Genomic DNA, 21,597 nt, shown 5'->3' on the forward strand with positions numbered 1-21,597 from the left:
CAAGTGGAAAGGTAGAGATTAAAGGGGCAAGAGTCCTTTTCTTATGATTAGAGGCATCACGTCTCCTCACGTGGCTCTTGTACCCACATCTGATTACCTTCAAGAAGAACCAAAATCTTTCTACTGACCACGTTAGAGCGGGAAAAGGCCAACTAAAATTATTCACCCCATCCCTAGCTGCCAGCACATTTAGTAGAGAGAACAAACTACATATAGAAGGAGCAAACTGTAAAGGAGGGAGAAGTCCCACATGGCTCTATGTAATTAGCAGCACAAGACCAACTGACCAAGCCTGAAAACCTGAGATGAAATTCCAATAAAAAGATTTTCAATTTTAACCTAAGATTCTGAATCAGTTAATAGAAGTGTGCAAAATAATACACTGCATTATATATATATATAATACATATATAATATATATATATATATATATATATATTATATATGTAGATGAGTTTCTGAAAATGGGCTCCAAAATAGCAACCAGGAGAAATGGGTTAGAGGCGTGAAGAAACACAAACAAAACCTACATTTTTCCTTGAGGATGAGTGTTGTAGCACAAAATGAAAATTAAGTACATCTCTCCCTTTCACCTATTAAACTCAGTAACTGGTGCCAACATTTTTAGAAACTAATTAGGCAATATTACAGCCATTACAACAGGCATCCCTTTTGATCTATTAATCACACTACTGGGAAATTTAGCTACCTTTAAAAATAACCCAAATCTGCATAAGGATGCTCATTAGAGATTTCTTTGGCAGACCAGAACTCTAAAAACGACCAACTGTCCAACTGTTGGCAAAAACTCTGCACAGATAATGTAGCAACAGAGGAAAAGAGAGAAGAGAAGAAGTGTTGTCCAAAAAAAGGCATGATTAAAATGTACCAAAAATAAGGTAAATAAATACTGGGGAAGAAGTCACAAAAATAGTAATACTAGAACACATTTCTTTACTCAATATTCAAGTGAACAATTTTAAAAACTCTTCAAATTAAGGGTTTTGATGAACGTGAACACAGATAATGAACTAAACATAAATTGGCAAAGCCCCCATTATTACCTGGCACTAGCACAGGAGCCCGTGGTCTTTTGGCGTGTGCTCCGCCTCAAACTGGGGAGCTCAGCAGGTGGAGATTCACTGCGCTTCTTGGTAGATTTTCTTAAACCTATACGTGTGAAATGCAAAAGTAAATTTTAATTTTAATTTTATTTATTTTATTTTTATTTGTCTTTTTGCCTTTTCTAGGGTCGCACACGCGGCACATGGAGGTTCCCAGGCTAGGAGTGGAATCAGAGCCGTAGCCACCGACCTACACCAGAGCCACAGCAACGTAGGATCTGAGCTGCATCTGTGACCTACACCACAGCTCACAGCAACGCTGGATCCTTAACTCACTGAGCAAGGCCAGGGATCGAACCCGCAACCTCATGGTTCCTAGTCGGATTTGTTAACCACTGCGCCACGACGGGAACTCCCAAAAGTAAAATTTTTCAAAGGGCAGTTATCTTAAATTAAAAACGACAAAATTCTTCAGGTCATCCATCATCCTGGTCCCAAGTCCACAGACTCCTCCCGTGGCCCCTCTAGCAAGGTCTGGGTTTCCTGCCCCGGTTTGCTTTCACTGAGCCTGCTCACATGAGCAAATTTCCCGTGGTCCCTGGCATGCCTATTCTGGAGAAATCTCACTGTGGCCCAACCTTGACTCAAGCTATCCTACAACATGAATGACAGCCCGTCTTCTCTCAAAGCACTCCCTTTAAACTGCCTATCACATCTCCACTCCTCCTCTACTTTTCTCCATTAACTAAAGGCCAAGAGGGTTCCTTTTGGGGGGGGGGGGATATATTACACATGTCAGGACTTTACTGTATTCCATTTAACACTGTCTCTGCACTGTCCCAGTTCGCTTAGTTTATATGGGGCTGATCAATAAGGCCATGAGAGAAGGAAGTGTTGCTTTCACCACCCCATCTGAGAAACATAACGTTTGAACCCAAGGTTATCAGAATGTCCACTTTACAGAATGCTGTATGAGTAGGGAAAGTCAATCATGCACACATTCCATGTTACTGTGGAAGCTAACTTACACCTTCACAGGAGTAGCAGATTCTAAAAAGGTAGAGCAACTAAGTCAAGTTTATTGCTATTTTATGAACAACGGGGAAGCCCTCAGAACATCGTCTTCTCAAACATCCTTGTCACCCTATACACCGCACAACTTGACAACATACTGCTGGTGTCTCTACCTAAACAAAGACCTGTTCCAACAGTGAATGTCACCAAGGTCAACAGAGCATACATCCTCTCATCAGAACTTGGCCATCACATTAAACAGATGCTGACTTTCCCAGAGACCAACTGTACAACAGCAATTCTCCAGATCACTTGATTCCTCTCAAATGTTTTTTCCATTTTATGGCTTTAAAATTGGCAAAGATAAGAAATTCCTTACTGTTGATTTTGTTAAAAACACCACTAAAGGGTCCGGAAAAGAGGAGATAAAAGGGATTCTGGACATCTTCTAGACCTTCTGAACTCCTCATTCGAAAGTTCAGTTCATTCAGTTTTGTGGGTGTCAAAGTGGATGAGGGGGGAGGGAGGAGTCTGGGTAGGAGTCTGGGACGAGCAGGGGCAAACTATTATGCAGAGGATGGAAAACACGGTAATACTGCATAGCACAGGGTCTATACTGTATTCAATATCCTGTGATAAAGCACAATGGGAAATAATATGAAAAATATATATAACTGAGTTACTCTGCTGTACAGCAGAAATTAACACAACAGGGTAAATCAACTTCAATAAAATTTCAAAAACAACAAAAATTTAACACAACCGTGTACATCAACTTTACTTCAATAAAAAAAATAAATTTGAGTTCATTCAACTTGGGATTGCACTTAAACCAAACATAATGAAAGCTGCTAAGTGAAAAGCAAGCTACTGAAAACTTTACACACAAAACAGAAACTGTAAGGACAAAAATCTGTGTTCAGACAGGTAATATCATTTAGAAATCTAAACCAGAGCTTTGGGGCCTTTTTCCCCACAAAAAAATAACTTTTGTGAGAGATTATCTACTCTTCAGACTGACATAAAAAGATCAAAGAGTGAAACAAAGTGAGGAAAGAAAACTGGCCTAAGGGTTTCTTACATTTCTATGTTAAGGGTGATTTTCTACACAGCCTATCATCACAATTATTTGATGTGACCACAAAGCTCTGACATCCTATATACTGTTTCATCTCTGCGTGTAGATACACCTCCCAGTCACCTGCAAGATAGACATGGCATGTAAACAGATCATGGAGCTAACTTAATATATTCAGCTAATAGTACCATTATTTTTTAATTTTTAAAAAGTTAATTTTTTAAATATTTCAGAAAATACTAAGTTACACTGATCTTTCCATTTGAATTATATGACTAAGTTGGAATCGACTAAAAAATATACAATGTAGGTGTTCCCCTTCTGGCTCAGTGGGTTAAGACATGGTCCTCATGAGGATGCAGGTTCAATCCCTGGCCTTGCTCAGGGGTTAAGGATTCAGCAGTGTTGCCAGCTGCGATGTAGGTGGCAGATTCGGCGCAGATCTGGTATGGCTGTGGCTGTGGTATAGGCCTGTAGTGGCAACTCCAAATTTGACCCCAGGCCAGGAACTTCCATACGCCGCAGGTGGGGCCAAAAAGAAAAGAAAGAAAAACAAAGTACATGGAAGAAGGAAAAAAAAAAATTCAGTGCACATGACACTAAAACTGTAAAAGGAGCTCCTGCTATGGAACAGCGTGTTAAGAACCCAAGTGCAGCAGCATGGGTCACTGCAGAAGTGTGGGTTCAATCCCCAGCCCAGTGCAGTGGGCTAAAAGGATCTGGCATTGCCAAAGCGATGGGGTAGGTCACAACTGTGGTTCAAATTCAATCCCTGGCTCAAACTTCCATATGCCCCAAGTGTGACCATTTAAATTAAAAAAAAAATGCAAAAAACAAATGGTACTTTCACTTATAAAGTACTTTTTAGGAGTTCCCGTCATGGCTCGGTGGTTAACGAACCCGTCTAGTCTCCATGCAGATGTGGGTTCGATCCCTGGCCTTGCCCAATGGGTTAAGGATCCGGTGTTGCCATGAGCTGTGGTGTAGGTCGCAGATGCTGCTCAGATCTGGCTGTGGCTGTGGTGTTGGCCGGCAGGCTGCAGCTCTGATTCGACCCCTAGACTGGGAACCTCCATATGCCACCATGGGTGCAGTCCCAAAAAGACTCCAAAAAAAAAAAAAAAGATAAAGTACTTTTTAAAACTCTTGTATTGTCACTAATATAACATAATTCATAAAATACTAAAGTGTCTTTACACATACCATGTTGCAGTAATAGACACTGGCACAAGTTTTCACATCTGTTCAGTGACATTCAAAACATTCAACTTAACATATTGTGGGCTACTGCTTAATTGCTCATTTGTGGTGACGGTATACGTTTCGACACTTTCACTACTCATGCCCTCTTTTGGATTTTGGTGTTTGACTCTCTTTTAAATAACTTCATTTACATGTAATTTCCATATGATAAAATGTACTCATTTGAAGTGTAGGGGGTTCAATGAGTATGACAAATGTATTCACCCATATAACAAACACCACAATCAAGACATGCAGATAGGAGTTCCTGTCATGGCGCAGTGGTTAACGAATCCGACTAGGAACCATGAGGTTGCGGGTTCGGTCCCTGCCCTTGCTCAGTGGGTTAACGATCCGGCGTTGCCGTGAGCTGTGGTGTAGGTTGCAGACGCGGCTCGGATCCCGCGTTGCTGTGGCTCTGGCGTAGGCTGGTGGCCACAGCTCCGACTGGACCCCTAGCCTGGGAACCTCCATATACCGCAGGAGTGGCCCAAGAAATAGCAAAAAAGACAAAAAAAAAGACATAGCATATTTCCATCACTCCAAAAAGTTCCCTCTTCGCTCTTGAAGTTAACCCCCTCCCCCACACCTCAGGCCCCTGGCAATCACTGCTCTTCTCGTCGCTAGTGCCCACTTTGGAATTTCAACAAATGGAATCATATACTGTTGTGGAGATGAACTCATGTGATTCCACAAACTGACCCATCCTTTTTTATTGCCAAGTGGTGTTCCTTTATGTGCATGTGCCCCAATCTTTCGATCCATTAATGGTGTTACACTTTAAAACTACTGTCCTAGGTTACAGAGAAGCAGGGCAGAGAAAAGTGAAAACAAGAGGAAACAGAAAAGAAAATATTTATAACTGATGTCGTAATACCATAACGTAAAATGGCTGTTAGGCTAATTAACATAACTCCAACTAGTCTGATAGAGAGAGATCCCAAACATTTTGCTGTCCCTGGCTTTACTAACATATATACCTCTATTTATCTAATATACGTGATGGTTTCTAGTGGAGAACAGGTATCACTATTTGCAACGTCATCTGATTCCAGGATGGGAGAGAAAACTACATATATCTTTACACATACACACACATTTACACACATATATATACAGACACACACGCACACACACATACATTTATCTCTGCTCCCAAAACTGAAATAGGAGGATAATTCACATGTGGTGAAGATTGGTAATTACTAACTTCGCATTTCTAAACAAATCAGACCAAACCTTGGAAGAACTATATAAATAACTTTAAAATGTTAAGTTCCTTCGAACTTCCTTACAGAAGAACTACATAAATTCTTCCAAAAGTCTCAAACATGTTTAGAAGACAGAAAAGTCCTAGATTCTAGGAAAAAGGAAAATTACAGATATAACACGTTTGCTACACAAAGCACTTCCTAGAAAATGGGGACAGCTTAACCTTCTTCTGACCATTCAACAAACTGAAGATTTAATATCTTCACAATTTTTAGACTGGCTATGGAGATTTTCAAAGGCACTTTCAAATATAAAGTTGTCATAATTCTTATTTTTCAGACACAAAAATATTAACTGACCTGCTTAAAAGTGCATAACCCCACCAACAGCACAAGTGCAAGCTATTCTGAAGTAGAACAGCGCTCTACCTCTTCAGTACACCTCTGGCAAGGAGTTAAATTTTGCTCTACTGGTTCACTTATAAAAGTTTAAAACTCTCCATATGACAGAGTACTTCTATAGACCTGAAATGTTTCCTATCATTCGACTGGTCAAATGAGCATTTCAACAAAAAAGGAAACTTGCTAAATGTACACCTACAACTACAGACAACCAGTGAAAACACGTGCAAGGGAAACACATCCATCTCTTCCCCCAGGCTCAGTAACGCAGCAAAACTGTATCATTTTATGTTTATGATGTCACTTTGAGAAACACCAAGAAGACCACTTATCAGATTAATATATTCTTATCCATAAAGACTCTGCATAATGAAGTCAGGTATAAATCTTGCGTCAAAGCTCTTCACCTCATTATAGTTGACCCTCGAACAATGGAGGATCCACTTATATTTGGATATTTTTCAATAAATAATAAAAACTACAATACTACGCAGTCTGTGGTTGGTTGAGGCCCAAGGGTGCAGAGGAACACTGGATAAGGACAGCCAGCTTTAGGGTACATATGGACTAACCCCCTCACTGTTCCAGGATCAAATGTATACTGGTATAAGAATACATGCATTTCTTCCTACAACCATATTCCTATAATCTTTATTCCACTGGATAAAAGTGAAACTAGCAGTCAGTATTCTCTTAGAACTCCTAACTGATCTGTCTTCTCAATATAAATACATCTTAACTTCTTTTTGGAAAAGCATTCCTAACCAAAAGTTGTTTTACAAGTCTAGGACTTCACCTTTTTTTTTTTTTTTTTGTTAAAGAGTCCTTTTGGGAGTTCCCATTGTGGCTCAGTGGTTGATGAATCTGACTAGGAACCATGAGGTTGAGGGTTCGATCCCTGCCCTTGCTCACTGGGTTAAGGATCTGGCGTTGCCGTGAGCTGTGGTGTAAGTCACAGACGCGGCTTGGATCCCATGTTGCTGTGGCTCTAGCATAGGTCAGTGGCTACAGCTCTGATTAGACCCCTAGCCTGAGAACCTCCATATGCCGAGGGAGCGGCCCTAGAAAAGGCAAAAAGACCAAAAAAAAAAAAAAAAAAGAGTCCTTTTGCAAAGTGTGATATCTGAAATGTGAAATAATTAAACCTCTTATATATCCAATTGTAAAGTTGGATCTTTTTAAATATAACAACATTTTTAAAAAATCAACAAATTAAGAGCCTTAGACATTTTACTTTTGGATCCTTACTAATGTAAAAATAGTTAAGATGTTCATGGTACCTTCTGCTTATGACTGATTCATCATCTTTTTTTTTTTTTGCTATGAAAAAAAATTTATTTTTATTTCGTAGTTAAAAATTTCCCATAAAAACAAAAACAAAGCTCTAGGCCATGCACAGATGGTTTCACTGGTAGGTTCCTCTAGATAGTTAAGGGAGAAATAACGGCCAGTTCTATACAAACTTCAAGATAACTTCTGCTGCACTCATTCTATGCCAATGACATGATAAAGTCATTAATTCTTCTTTTCTACTTGAAATATTAAAAGTATTTCTCATTGTAAGTAGTATAAAATGGTTACAGTATTATAAAAAGATTCCACTGTCATTTTCAAGGAGAAATGGGCACTAAATACATGACCTGCCTACTTCACTACAAGTCACCAAAGGTGGAACAATTCCAATCCTGGAAAAGGTATGGTTTTCAACCTCAAAAAGCAAAAATAGATACTGGGTAATACATATTCGCTGTCACGCTTTCACTCTATTTTTAATTCTAACATGATCTGTTATGGGCATGCTAATCTTTGACATGGTATATACACAAACCAATCCTACTACAACACTCCTACAATGAAAACACAGCATTCCCCCCAATGATAAAGTATTCCAGCAATGCAATAATTAAGTAAGCTTTCCAATTTCCTGAAGATTCCTTCTGATGTATAAGGAATAGGAATAAAGACGATGTCAATGTACTCCGTAAAGTTGTTTGAAAATCAAGCAGAGGAGGGGAGACTGACCTAACACCTTTATTCAGGGAATACTGACTCAACTCAAATATATGAACACTTTGATTTGACAACTTAAGGACAGGCATATGACCCAAGGAAATCAGAGACTTTTTTTACAGGTTGATATATAAATGACTAAACAGTGTTTGGGGGAAGAGGTATGAGGGTGTCATAAGTCACAGGCTTGGGTCTGACAGCCATCTTCATTTGAGCTCCTGGATCCAGCCAAGCCTGAAGCTAGCCAATCTCTTGGGATTTACCAGTCATGTGAACTGATTTCCATTTAATCTTAATTGAATATCCATCACAGAACAGTAAATCTTTTTTATTCTGAGTCATTACTGTATTAAAATTTTTAGTCTAGAGTAGCTGTAAACAAACCGCAGCCTATGACCAAATCCTGCCAATAGCTTGTTTTTGCATAGTCTACTAGCTAAGAATAGTTCTTACATTTTTTTTTTCTTTTTACAGCTGTGGCACATGGAAGTTCCCGGGCTAGGGGCTGAATCAGAGCTGCAGCCTTTACCATACGCATGGGCAACACTGGATCCGAGCTGCATCTGCACAGCCTACACTGCAGCTTGCAGCAGCACCAGATCCTTAACCCACTGAGTGAGGCCAGGGATCAAACCTGAATCCTCACAGACACTACATTTGGATTCATAACCTGCAGAGCCACAACAGGAACTGCGGTATTTACATTTTTAGAGAGTTACCATAAAAGAAGAATATGTGACAAAGACTATATGTGGTTAGCAGAGCCTAAAATATTTTCTATCTGGCTCTTTTCAGAAAACGTTTACTGGCCTGGACTTAGAGAATAAAAAGAATATTAAGGACTTGCCTAAAGTTTAGGGTTTAAAAAAAAAAAAAAGCATGCTCCTTGCCCCCAAAAAACCTCTCCAAAATAAAAACAAAATTACTTTGTTAAAAAAAAAGTTTCTCTGACAGAGTTCTCGTCATGGCTCAGTGGTTAACCAAATCCAACCAGGAACCACGAGGTTGTGGGTTCGATCCCTGGCCTTGCTCAGTGGGTTAAGGATCCGGTGTTGCCATGAGCTGCAGTGTAGGTTGCAGACACGGCTCGGATCCCGTGTTGTTGTGGCTCTGGCGTAGGCCGGCGGCTATAGCTCCGGTTTGACCCCTAGCCTGGGAACTTCCATATGCCGCGGGAGTGGCCCAAAAAATGGCAAAAAAGACAAAAAAAAAAGTTTTTCCGAGAGGATGTGGTTCAATCCCTGGCCTCACTCAGTGGATTACAGATCTGGTATTGCTGTGGTGTCAGCTAGAGCTACAGACCCAATTAGACCTCTGGCCTAGGAACTTCCATATGCCACAAGTGTAGCCCTAAAAAGAAAAAAAAAAAAAAAAGTCTTCAAGTAACTACATTAAGGATCCATTTACATATTAAATCTGTTTCAAGGAGTTTTTAGAACCACTCCTTTTTCCTTCATAAAAGAAAAAAGCACCAAACAGCAGGACTACTATCATAAATAAGAAGTTCAAGTTAGAATCATGTAATAGGGCTATTTGCTACAGAAAAATTGGACTCAATAAAGAAAATTAATTAATGATGGGTATATTGTCAGTAGGAATTGACTGACTCAATAAAGAAAATTAATTAATGATGGGTATATTGTCAGTAGGAATTGACTAACTCAATTCCTTCAGCCAGCGCAGACTCATGAGAACCTGGTACATCCTGATATTGTTAAGTGTCCACTTTCAAGTTCATACATTTTTATCAGTGGTTACTCTGGTAAAATATATTCCCAAAAGGAAAAGTAGCCTGTCAAAAAGGGATCGTCGATGTTTATTTTTAAATCACATAGAAACAATAAAAGATAAGTTGTGCAGATGACAATGAACTAAATTCCAAATGGAACTTTCTAAGCCAAATTTTTATTTCCTAGTCAATACACAGCAATTTTGTGCATTGATTTGGCAATGAATTAAAAATTTAGAAATGCAGAGCTGCCATCGTGGCGCAGAGGAAACAAATCTGACTAGGAACCATGAAGTTGTGAGTTCGATCCCTGGCCTTGCTCAGTGGGTTAAGGATCAGTGTTGCCGTGAACTGTGGCCAGGTGTGGCTCAGACCTGGCATTGCTGTGGCTGTGGTGTGGGCCGGCAGCTGTAGCTCTGATTTGACCCCTAGCCTGGGAACCTCCATATGCCGAGGAAGCAGCCCTAGAAAAGGCAAAAAGACAAAAAAGAAAAAAAAAAAAGAAAAGAGAATCCAACTGCAGCAGCTTGGGTCACTGCAGAGGCACAGGTTCGATCTCTGGAAGGCATAGTGGGTTAAAGGATCTGGCACTGCCACAGCTGCAGCTCGGACTCAATCCCTGGCCTGGGAACCTCCATATTCCACAGGTAAGGCCATTAAAAATAAATAAACATGGACAGTACCTCACTGTCATCATGAGAATGAACTTAACGTATGTCAAATGTCTAGTGTGGAGCCTGGCTTATTAATAGGCATTGAAAAAGCAATGCCTACTGCCATGGAGAGTTAGCCTCTACTTTTGAAAAATACAATGAGCATATCGATATAGATAAAGTGTCTGCTTTCTAACTAAAGGCAAAAGATGGAACACACATGCATTCACTTCTGTTCTCTAGTGAAACTCCACTAAAATATCAGTAAAAGAATCTGAGGTATAAATTCAAAAGGATGGGGAGAATGGAAGATACATACTATCATCATAACACAATTTTAGAAGATGAAAAAGCAGAAATTCCAGCACTAAATGCACTGGAAAGCCCAGAAGACTTAAAAGTAGAAAACTGAGAAAAACTACCAATTGGACTGACACTCAGAATCCCACAAAGGTTCGGGAATTGAAGGTACCAGGTACCCCTAGGAGAACCTCTGAGTTAAAATGAGGATTGGGTCACAGGCTGTTCATGAAGCAGTCAGATGCCCAGAGCCCTGCCCCTACTTGCAGAGCTGGGTAAATGTCCTTCTCCTGAGGCAGCCAAACACCAGACCTTTATTCCTTACAAAGTAGAAAATAAAGAAATTCTCATGGATGCTAGTCAGATTCGTTTCTGCTGAGCTACAACAGGAACTCCAAAATAAAGAAAATCTCCATTAGAGTAACAGTTGCAAATAAATGCACCACAGCAAAAATGAGAAGAGGGAGGTGATCAAGTTTATACAGACAACTGGATGATATATGGCTTCTATCCTAGGCCTCTCTTCCACTGAGTCCCCAGAACTCTGGCAGTTAGACTTTCATCTCCAAAGCCAGAGTCTGAAAGAATCTTTCCTCCAGAATTTTACCAGCCAATGAAAAAAAAAGATCTGAAAATAACGACAGAGAGAGTTTCATAATGAACAGCCCAACTAGTTCATTAGATAGCAAATCTCCATCACATCTCGTCTATGTGGTCAGAGCTTACAAGTTAGATTTTTGGATCCCCTACTCTTGAGTATGAGCAGACAACCAGGAATTAGCTGAATCTGAGGAAAGTTTCAAGTATGAAAGTCAAAACCAAACCAACCCCCTGCTCCCCAAAAAAACCTTCATAAGAGGACACTTCAGGAAAAGAAAACTCACTCTTAATGTCTGCAGGGAGGGAGGGGGAGGGGGAGAGAAAGAGAGAAAGAGAAAGGAAGGAAGGAAGAAAGGGAGAGAGAGGGAGAGAAAGACAGACAATACGATATCACTTATATGTGGAATATAAAAAATAACACAAATGAATATATATACAAAAATGGAAACAGACTCACAGACACAGAAAACAAACTGGTCACCAATTGGAAGGGGACAAACTAGGGGTATGAGATTAACAGATATAAATTACTACATATAAAACAGATAAGCAACAAGGATTTACTGTATAGCACAGGGAATTATATCCAATATCTTATAACCTCTAATGCGATCTAATCTGCAAAAAAACTAAATCACTATGCTGTACATCTGAAACACAAAATTGTAAATCAACTAAATTTCAATTAAAGGAAGAAAGATAAAGAAAGAAGGGGGAGGGAAGGAGGATGGGAGGGAGGGAAGGAGAGTGGGAGGGACTAGGAAACCTTAAAGAAAAGGAAATGAGAACAACCTCTGAAAATAAAAACAAGATAGCAAGCATGAGAAAAAAAAAATCAATACAAAGGTTAGAAGTTGCAGAAATCTACAACTACAAGAAATCTACAAATCTACAAGCAAGAACAAAAAGACCAGAACCTTCCAAAAGGACAATTACCCAAAATAACAGACGCAAAGATGGGGGCTGACCTGGTTTGCATGGCATATTACAGTTTTAAGGCTCAAAGTCCTGGGTCTCGGGAATGCCCCAGATCCAAGGGAAACTAAGACTACTGGTCGCTCTAACAAGGAAACAAACGCACTCACTCTGGCTGTATTATGACATTTCTAAACGAGAGGCAAAGATCTGCAAGCTTCCAGCAAAACAGGTTATATATTCAGTGGATCAGGAATCAGAATGCTTGTAGTATAGAAAGCTAAATAGGGAATTCCCGTCGTGGCTCAGTGGTTAATGAATCTAACTAGCATCCATGAGGACAAAGCTTTGGTCCCCGGCCTTGCTCAGTGGGTTGGGATTCTGACGCTGCCATGAGTTGCGGTGTAGGTGGCAGACACAGCTTGGATCCTCATTACTGTGGCTGTGTGTGTGTGTGGCCAGCAGCTACAGCTCCAATTCACCCCTTAACCTGGGAACCTCCATCTGCCGAAGGCGCAGCCCTAAACAGCAAAAAAAAGGAAGAAAGCAAGCTAAACAGGAGTTCCTGCTGTGGTGCAGCATGTTAAGGACCCAGCATTGTCTCTGCAGCGGCTTGGGTCACTGCTGAGGCACAGGTTCAATCCGCAGCCTGGCAGTGGGTTAAGATCTGGTATGGCACAGCTGCAGCTAGGATTCAGTTCCTGGCCTGGGAACTTCCATAAGCCATGTATGTGCCCCCCCCCCCCAAAAAAAGCTAAATAATATAATTATTCAAAATTCTGGTGGATAATAATTTCCAATCCAGAACTCTACCTTCAATCAATCTGTCAAACAAGTAACAAGCTGGTCTCTTTTCAACACTCAAAATCTGAAAAAAAAAAAAAAAACCTTAAAAAAAATCTCTTAAGTACGTCTCCGAAAGCAAGTGGAAGACATATTCCACCAAAACCCAACAGTACACCAAGCAAGAAGATGCGGGACCTGGAAGCAGGAAACTGAACACAGGAAAGACAGAAGAAATGCCCCAGGCTAAAAGCCAGGCCCTTTTCTCAACAAAATGAAACGAATCCACATAGACACCTTGAGGAAAGATTTAGACAATTAATAACGAGTTTGGAGGTGAGTGGGAGGGATCAAAGGAAAACAACGAAATTATTCAATTCAGGAAAAGTACAAACGTGTAAGAAAAGAGAAGTTCCACCAGGCTTGATATGAACAGCCTATCCACATAAACAAGGAGCACTGGTCCTGCCTGGGGAAACGGGAAAGTCCGTACAGGAGGCATTTTTTTTTTGGCAGGTAGGAAGGAGAGCAAATCTCCCATAGAGGGCCTGCAATAGGGCTCACACTGGAAAACAGCAACAAGCAGACGTACGGGCACACAATTTAGAGACACTGATGTAAATACTAAAAGGACCAGCTGTGGGGAAGGGCAAGGTGGCAGAAGAGCACTATAGTTCAATAGTAAATCTTACATAACTTGACTTTAAACCGCACATAAGTGCTGGTTAATATGAAGAAAAAAACTTTAACAGGACACAGAAAGAAGCAGGCCCTTCGGGATGGGATTAAGTAACATGTTTTCTTTGAGCATCGTGGTATTTTCTGGATTTTTCATTTTTAATAGCAAACGCTTTATATTCAGAAGTGTCAAAATACTACAGAATACAGGGGCATGAATATTAGAGAGCAGTCTTCACTAAACTTACATGCAAGTTTTGTAAAATGGCTGAACTAATTCCTATCCTGACTTGGTATACAAAAATATACACTATGGTTGTTTAAAATTCAGTGTAAAACAAAACTAAGTCTGAAAGAGGCCAATAATATTTATTTCCACTTAATATTCCTTTTTAAAAAATTTTTGCAACTCATTTTTAAAAAATCTAATGTATTTAAAACATTAAAATAAAATTTAATGTATTTTTAAAGCCTCAGAAATGTTAAGAGTTATTATTGGCAAATTGCTATTGATAATAGGTGCTTATATACAGAACCATTAAAATTTTCGGTGCTGGAGTTCCCGTCGTGGCGCAGTGGTTAGCGAATCCGACTAGGAACCATGAGGGTGCGGGTTCGGTCCCTGCCCTTGCTCAGTGGGTTAACGATCCGGCGTTGCCGTGAGCTGTGGTGGAGGTTGCAGACGCGGCTCGGATCCCGTGTTGCTGTGGCTCTGGCGTAGGCCGGCGACTACAGCTCCGATTCGACCCCTAGCCTGGGAACCTCCATATGCCGCGGGAGCGGCCCAAAGAAATAGAAAAAAGACAAAAAAAAAATTTTTTTTCAGTGTTAACTTATTTTAACAGCTGCCTTCTCATTTAGAAAACTCTTTTTAACACTCAATTTCTTTTTCCTTTAAGCTCCTCACCCAATACTTTATCAGGTTAAGATGATTCAGTTTTTTAAAACTCAGCAGCTTCGGCCCTGTAAGGTCCAACCAGGGGCAACCAAAAGTTTACTTTCAAATTGTTCTGTCCTGCTCAACTCATTCTTCTCTCCTCCTTCCACATTAGAGGCGCAAAGCCACCATGTCTCAGACTTTAAGATTAGGAAGAAGTCCTAATCTTAGCAGAATTATCTTCGCAGAATTCGGTATCTGCCCAGTTCTTGTCTAGTTCTAACACTGGCTACAAGGCTGCACGCAAGGTACAGAAGAGTCTGAAACTCAAGCTGGAGATAAGCTGGTAACTACTGCTGACTGATGTTATTAATAATGCACACATGATGTCCACCTTAAATAATGGAGAGGAAACGAGATTCACAAATAGGCATATCCAACTGAACTACAAAACTTTTAAATTTTTCTATAAATAAGTTCCACAATTAATCCTAGATTTTGACCCCAAACTGTACCTTATGTCTAGGCCATCCATCACCTTCTACCATTAAGACAGTACATGCTTTGAAATAAAAGTCAAATTACTTCAAAATTAGCCTAAAGAGAAGATAGATTAGCAAAATATATTCTGAAGCCAAACTAATTATCACAATATTTTAAAATATTACATCAAAACATCATTAAAACATTTTTTGAAACTCCTTTGTATCATTACATCACCCCACTGGTTTTACATTTATGCTACAGAAATTTTTAAGAATGTCTATTTGATAAGGTCAAACGACACGTAGCAAGAGTAATTTCCTAATGCAGATTTAAAACTGCCATATAACACGACCCTTTCTGTGGTCTTCTCGAGACTTCCACCAAATGACACAAAGTGACCTTTGTCTCAGAGCTATTTGGAGCAGTCGCAGCTGGCAAGCCACACAACTTGAGGAAGCCCACCACAAAGCAGGATAAGGAGCTGTTTCTCTACCTCTCCTGCCAGTCCCCGTTCCTCACCAGAAACTTATTCAACGGTTGCTGAAGCGGGACACCAGGAAAGGGCTCCCAGCACAAGCCACCCAACTAAACATGTCATTTCCCAAAGTGTGTTTCACAGATCACTGCTGGCTCCCAAGGTAATAGGTGGTCAAACTGACTTATCAAATAGCGGGTTTAAGCAGAGGTTACCATGAGACTTCGCACAACTTTCAATATATTAGAGCATATCGTGAATCTCCCTGAGTAATATCTGGCCACAGGGAAATGGGTTTTCACAAAAGCATCATGTGAATACTGTTAGTTCTACAATTCGGAAAACGTACTCTTTACCAGGAAGCTTTACTGACTACATCTTAGAATAAAAGCCTATACCTAAGGAAACGTATCACCTTCTATTTAACAGGTTCACTCCGAAAAGCTGGAGACAACAAATAACCTACCCAGCCTGGAATGCTTTCTATCTCAAGGTGGTCTACCCCATTTTTTTAGTCAGATTTTTTTTGCCCTCAGATATGCTCACCAGAAATCCATCCCCTAGCTTTTATCCACTGAATCCAATTCTACCCCCAGATTAACGTTAAAAAAAAAAAAAAAATCGGAGTTCCCGTCCCATCCGGGCGTTGCTGTGAGCTGTGGTGTAGGTAGCAGACACGGCTCGGATCCTGTGTTGCTGTGGCTCTGGCATAGGCTGGTGGCTACAGCTCTGATTTGACCCCTACCCTGGGAACTGCCATATGCCCTGGCTGCGGCCCTAAAAAGAAAACAAACAAACAAATAAATAAATAATATATATATAAGTTTCAAAGCTGTTTTCACATACATTCTTTCATTATGCTTCACAGGAATCTTGCAAAGATTAGAGAATTACTATCTAAAAAAATGGGGTAGACCATTTTGCAAAGATTAGGGAATTACTATCACAATTGTATTATGAATTACTATGAACTACCATCGTAACTGTAGTTTAATGATTTGTCCAACCTCACAAAACTATCAAGAGATACAGAAGGTAAAATCGGGGTCTTCCAAACCTAAGGACAGCTACACCTTAAACTGACCAACGGCTAGGATTTACATCAACCCTTCCTCCTGAAAAGGCTGCTCCTGACTGGTTTCTGTCTTGATACTCAACTTCGGTTGTGCACCCTAAATTTAGTGATGCATCCTGTGTACTATAAGCACTATGCTAAGTCACTCTTCAAAGAGCTTTAGTGCCCAGTTTACAATGAAAACGTTATGAACTTTCTCATAGTCACCAGCTAATAAAACAGCACAACGAAGATTCAAATCTAGAATTTTTAGCTCTATATTTATTTATTTATTTATTTTTTGTCTTTTTGCTATTTCTTTGGGCCGCTCCCGCGGCATATGGAGGTTCCCAGGCTAGGGGTCGAATCGGAGCTGTAGCCACCGGCCTACGCCAGAGCCACAGCAACGCAGGATCCGAGCCGCGTCTGCAACCTCCACCACAGCTCACGGCAACGCCGGATCGTTAACCCACTGAGCAAGGGCAGGGACCGAACCCGCAACCTCATGGTTCCTAGTCGGATTTGTTAACCACTGCGCCACGACGGGAACTCCTTTAGCTCTATATTTAAAGAGCTCTCTCTCCCCCAAATAGCAGTACTTGAAATGTGGAGATTCCTCTGAGATACCTCATTTTGCCTCTATCTTACTAAGTAAAATTACCACATACTGCCAGTTCTCTTGGAGTCCCCCTTCTTATCACAACTCTTTCCTAAAGTGACACACTGAATCATACCTAAAACCTGTGTGACCTCAGGAAGTCTTCCTGGATTTAGTTCACCCAGCCTACACAACTTTGCCCTTTATTCTCACAACTAATTTCTGGAAATCACATGGCCTGGGTTTGATTGTTGGCTCCATCATTTCTTAGTTCTGTGACCTCAGACAGGTAACTTGACCTCACTGACCCTGAGGTCAGTTTCCTTACCTGTAAGATGAGAACAAAGTACCTGTCGCCCAAGGCTGATACTGAATAAATGAGATGATCCATGTCAACTATTTACAAGTCATCAGGCACTTGTAAGCACTTTAAACATTTGCTATTATGCTGTCTTGAAATACTTTTCACTTCTTTGTAAAGAAGTAAATACACAATGAATGGTAAAATAGGAACCCTGGGTTCACAGAGTATTTATCCCTGAAGATGAATCAATACCAGTGAAGAAGGATCAAATAAAATTTCAACTTCTCTGGGGTCTTAACATCTCTTAAGGACCCAAAAAGGTTGCAACAGTGAAACACAAAGCACACTGGTGAAAAACAAGTGACACAGCAAAGAATACAACGGCTTCCAGGTCACACCTACCCTCATCTTCAAATCCTAACTCTGCGAGGACCATGAGATAAGTTACGCAGGCCCGTTATTTCACCTCCATGGAATAAATTCCCTTGAAAACTATTACCAAGCACCAATTTTTTTTTTGAAAATTAAATATGACTCCACATACCTGGCACTTTTAAATGCTAAACAAATGCTGGTTCCCTTCTCTTGTTTCAACAGCTTAAGCTATAATTAGAGCTTAGAACTAGGGTAGTGGCCATGCAAATGGATTAAGTGACATTAGGGACCACAGAACACACACAGATTTTGTGTGAGCAAAATAACTGTGAAGTGAGTTTTAACCCACTAAGTCAGTTTGTGACCACATGCAGAAGTATAACGGGATATGTGGACCGGTTCTCCTACGGCACAGGGGCAGCATCAAAACTCATGGTGCCCCCTGTTTGAGAACAACCCTCACAAACAAGGAAATCCTGCCACTAACTAGTAAAAGTCAGGTTTTCTCTTAAAGACCGTGCTAACCGACTGCGTTCAAAAAGGAAGCTGGTCTCTGGGAAGAGCTGGGATAGAGCACTTGAGGACAACCGCTCTCACCTGTTCCTGAACCTTCCTAGAAATAAGAGTTGAAAAGAGATAATCTCTTCAAATGACGCAGGCTAGAAAGGGAAGGGTGAACCCCACAAAACATGCTGTAAACTCAACCCGGGCCCCAGGCTGTGGAGACCACATGGCTACACCAACGGAGACACACACGCCTGTAGAGAGACGCACACCTGCTTCTATGTCACCTAAAAGCAGAGGAAGAGGTCTCGAGGCTGAGATAAATAACTCAAAATGTCAAGAAAATCCTGGCCGGACCCATAGGGACAAACGGCTGTCCTTTGATCCAGTCTCTTGTTTCCTTCTGACTCCAAGACACCAATCTTAATCTTCACCCACTATCTGTACGTTCAAATTCAGAAGATGTTTATACATGTGTACTGCATGTTTTAAGTATCAAATATAACCAATTCTACCATCTAAAAGATGCCACCTTCACAATGACCCTACGATACAGTTTAAGTGGAAGATTTTACAATAGTGTCTACCGGTATTCTTGTCAAAGGTTAGCTAATACTGAATCGACTGAAAGTAGTTTATCGATCGCAGAGTTCAACAGAATCGGGCTAACAGCCCTGATTCGACCTTAGGTCAGGCTAATTCAATGTTAGTGAACCTCTGGACAAGAGTACCACTAGACACTACAGAAAATCTAACAGTCAAAAAAAGTTCTAGTCCTATCAAAGTGTGGATGTGAAATTTTCTATGGGGGCTCAAAATGAGAAAAGACAGTCAAAAACAAAATCCCTGGTTAAATATTACAAAATTAAATGCTTTAAAAGTCATAGAAAGGAAGTTCTCCTGTGGCGTGGCAGGTTAAGGATCCGGCATTCTCATTCGTTTGCTGCTGTGGCGATGGTTTGATCCCTGGCCCAGGAACTTCCACATGCCACGGGCACCACCAAAATAAAAAAGTCATAGATAAGCGCTGTATTATTCTCTGTCTTTGTGCTTTTCCGCTTTCTCAAAAAGAAGAGGAAAAGCACAAACTTCAGCATCACAGCAATCACATAACTAATCAGTTCTAATGAAATGAACATTTGGCTTCCTGAAGAAGTTTTTTGCAGAAAGAAAAAGAAGAAAGGGACCTCAAGATGCCTTCCTCTTAGCCCGTTTGTTTCTTTGCTTGAAGGTGTTATTCTCAAACATTAGTCCTTTCTGCTCCACTACCTGCTTCAAGAAGGCAATGTTCCGTCCCATTCACCTTGAACCCAGAGCCCAGTGCACTGCACCGCGAGGCAGTCATCTTCAGACTATGTTCTCTAAGACCATGAAATAGTCCATTCAAGTTATACTAGGGTATTATTTATTCTATTAGCTTAGCTCAGTATTTCTACACATCAGGAATGCACAATACCAAAAAAGAGTATTTGCTGTCCCTCTCTGATAAGCAAATGCAGCAAAGACAAAGACACAGACACCAAAACGTGACAGTTTAGCGATGAGGTGGAAGCATTCCCTGTCCATCTCCGTAAGACTAACTCAGTACCGTGGGGACAAAGAGGGAGCGCTTTGTCCTGGGACACCAGGTGCAGCCGGAGAGGCGGCCGCCCCCTTGCCTGTCACACACGGCACCTTTGTAGGGAACCTGACGTGAAATCATTCGTACACAAGCTGCGTCTGGGTCGGGGTGTGGAACACAGCAGAGTAGCTCCCTTGCTGCAATCCACTGAAAGTCAGCCCTTGACACAAGGGTTTGTTTAAAAAAAAAAAAAAAAAAAGTCATAAATAGAAAAAAAAAAGGGGGAAAAAAATAGAAATTTTTAAAAATTAAAAAACCCCAACCACAGGACGTCAATTCAGACACACTGTTATATACAGATGTAGGTACAATAATACATCTCAAACTCCCTCAGACTGAAAAAAACAGAACAGGAACTACACTGAAAACCTGATCCCTCTTTTGACAAACCAAGAGACGTTTTCTTCAATTAAAAAAAAGCTCTACCAGTAAACTTACTTGCTAATTTGGCCTGCAATCCAGAAGGTCCAGGTTTTGATGTCTCTGACTTAGAAGACCCTGGAAGAGACAGTTTTGTTTTAGGAAGGCTAACTTTAGGGCTGAAGCGAGCAGCCCAATCAAATTTTGAAGAGCCACCAGTTTTACTCTGTTCCTTTTCCCTGCTACTCCTCCTGGGGCTCGGACTGGACGCCGAACGGGAACGCCTGGCCTTGTTCTGGTCTTTTCCTTGTTTCACCCTGGCACCTGGTGGAACAGTAGAGGAGGCCGAGGCTACAGCAGAAGAGGAGGAGGAAGTCGAGGCAGCAGAAGAAGAATCGGTGATGGTGCTACACCCAGCTTTGGCTGAGGCGGCCGATTTTGAAGCCAGCTTGGTAGGTTTTGCAGATCTCTCTTCAGCACCAGTTGACTCTGACACAGAACCACTCTTTATACAAGAACTCTCTGTCCTCTTTCTTTTCTGACTCCGTGAAGCAGCAGCGGCCCCACTCTTTCTGGTGTGAGCCTTGCTTGTGGATGGAGATTGTGCAGATTTCAGCTGTTGCTCCTGGTCTAAATGCCTCTTCTTTGACTTACTATGCGGCTTATTCGTTTCTGAGGGAGATTCAGTATGCTGAAGTGCTTTTGGTTTTTTTGCAGAGCTAGGAGAATTGGTCCTGTTGTAGTCTGGACTAGCACTGCGTTTCACTCCTCGAGAATTGTCTTTCTTAGGCACCTGCCCCGTTTTCTGCCTTTCTGAAGTATTGGCTCTGTCTGGATCCTCTGGTTGTGGGACTATGACAGCAGATGATGAACTGCAACTTCTAAGAGGTTAGATAAGAAGAGAGTTAGTATCAGCCTGTCATCCCCGAACCTGTCGTATAACACTTATTAACCTCTCAAATCTGAGGAAATTAAACTTTTTTTCAAGTGCAAAAGTTTTCCTAGTAAGACCAGTATTAAATAAGCATAGGCTTTCAAATGGTTCAAAAGTGCACCAAAAAAAAAAAAAAAAAAAGACGGGGAGGTGGTGGACTAGTTGGTGTGATACTTTGGGTGGTAAAATGTTAGGTTACTTCTTCATCCCAAGGACTACTGACACTAACACTCCTCATCACAAAACAAGAATGGGGGTTGCAAGAAAAAGAATCCTTCTTAGTAGTTCCGAACCAGTTGAAACTAGAATATCGATGCTCTATTACAATTT

At 40.9% G+C, this 21,597-nt stretch overlaps 1 protein-coding gene across 14 annotated transcripts in view; it reads right to left on the reverse strand.

The window, feature by feature from the left end:
* The window catches only part of TRIP12 (thyroid hormone receptor interactor 12), a 153,617-nt gene that overhangs the window by 69,350 nt on the left and 62,670 nt on the right, over positions 1 to 21,597 (reverse strand). For 12 of the 14 annotated variants that reach the window (XM_047773702.1, XM_047773703.1, XM_047773700.1 and 9 more), the window contains 2 exons: positions 20,412 to 21,214; positions 1,065 to 1,170 (listed from right to left, as the gene is read on the reverse strand). In XM_047773702.1, coding sequence (XP_047629658.1) covers positions 1,065 to 1,170; positions 20,412 to 21,214 — 909 coding nt within the window. The remainder of the gene's footprint in view (positions 1 to 1,064; positions 1,171 to 20,411; positions 21,215 to 21,597) is intronic. The other 2 variants (XM_047773697.1, XM_047773696.1) reach the window with 1 other exon arrangement.

The sequence above is a fragment of the Phacochoerus africanus genome, chromosome 3, assembly GCF_016906955.1.
Source record: "Phacochoerus africanus isolate WHEZ1 chromosome 3, ROS_Pafr_v1, whole genome shotgun sequence".
NCBI classification, from domain to species: Eukaryota; Metazoa; Chordata; class Mammalia; order Artiodactyla; family Suidae; genus Phacochoerus; species Phacochoerus africanus.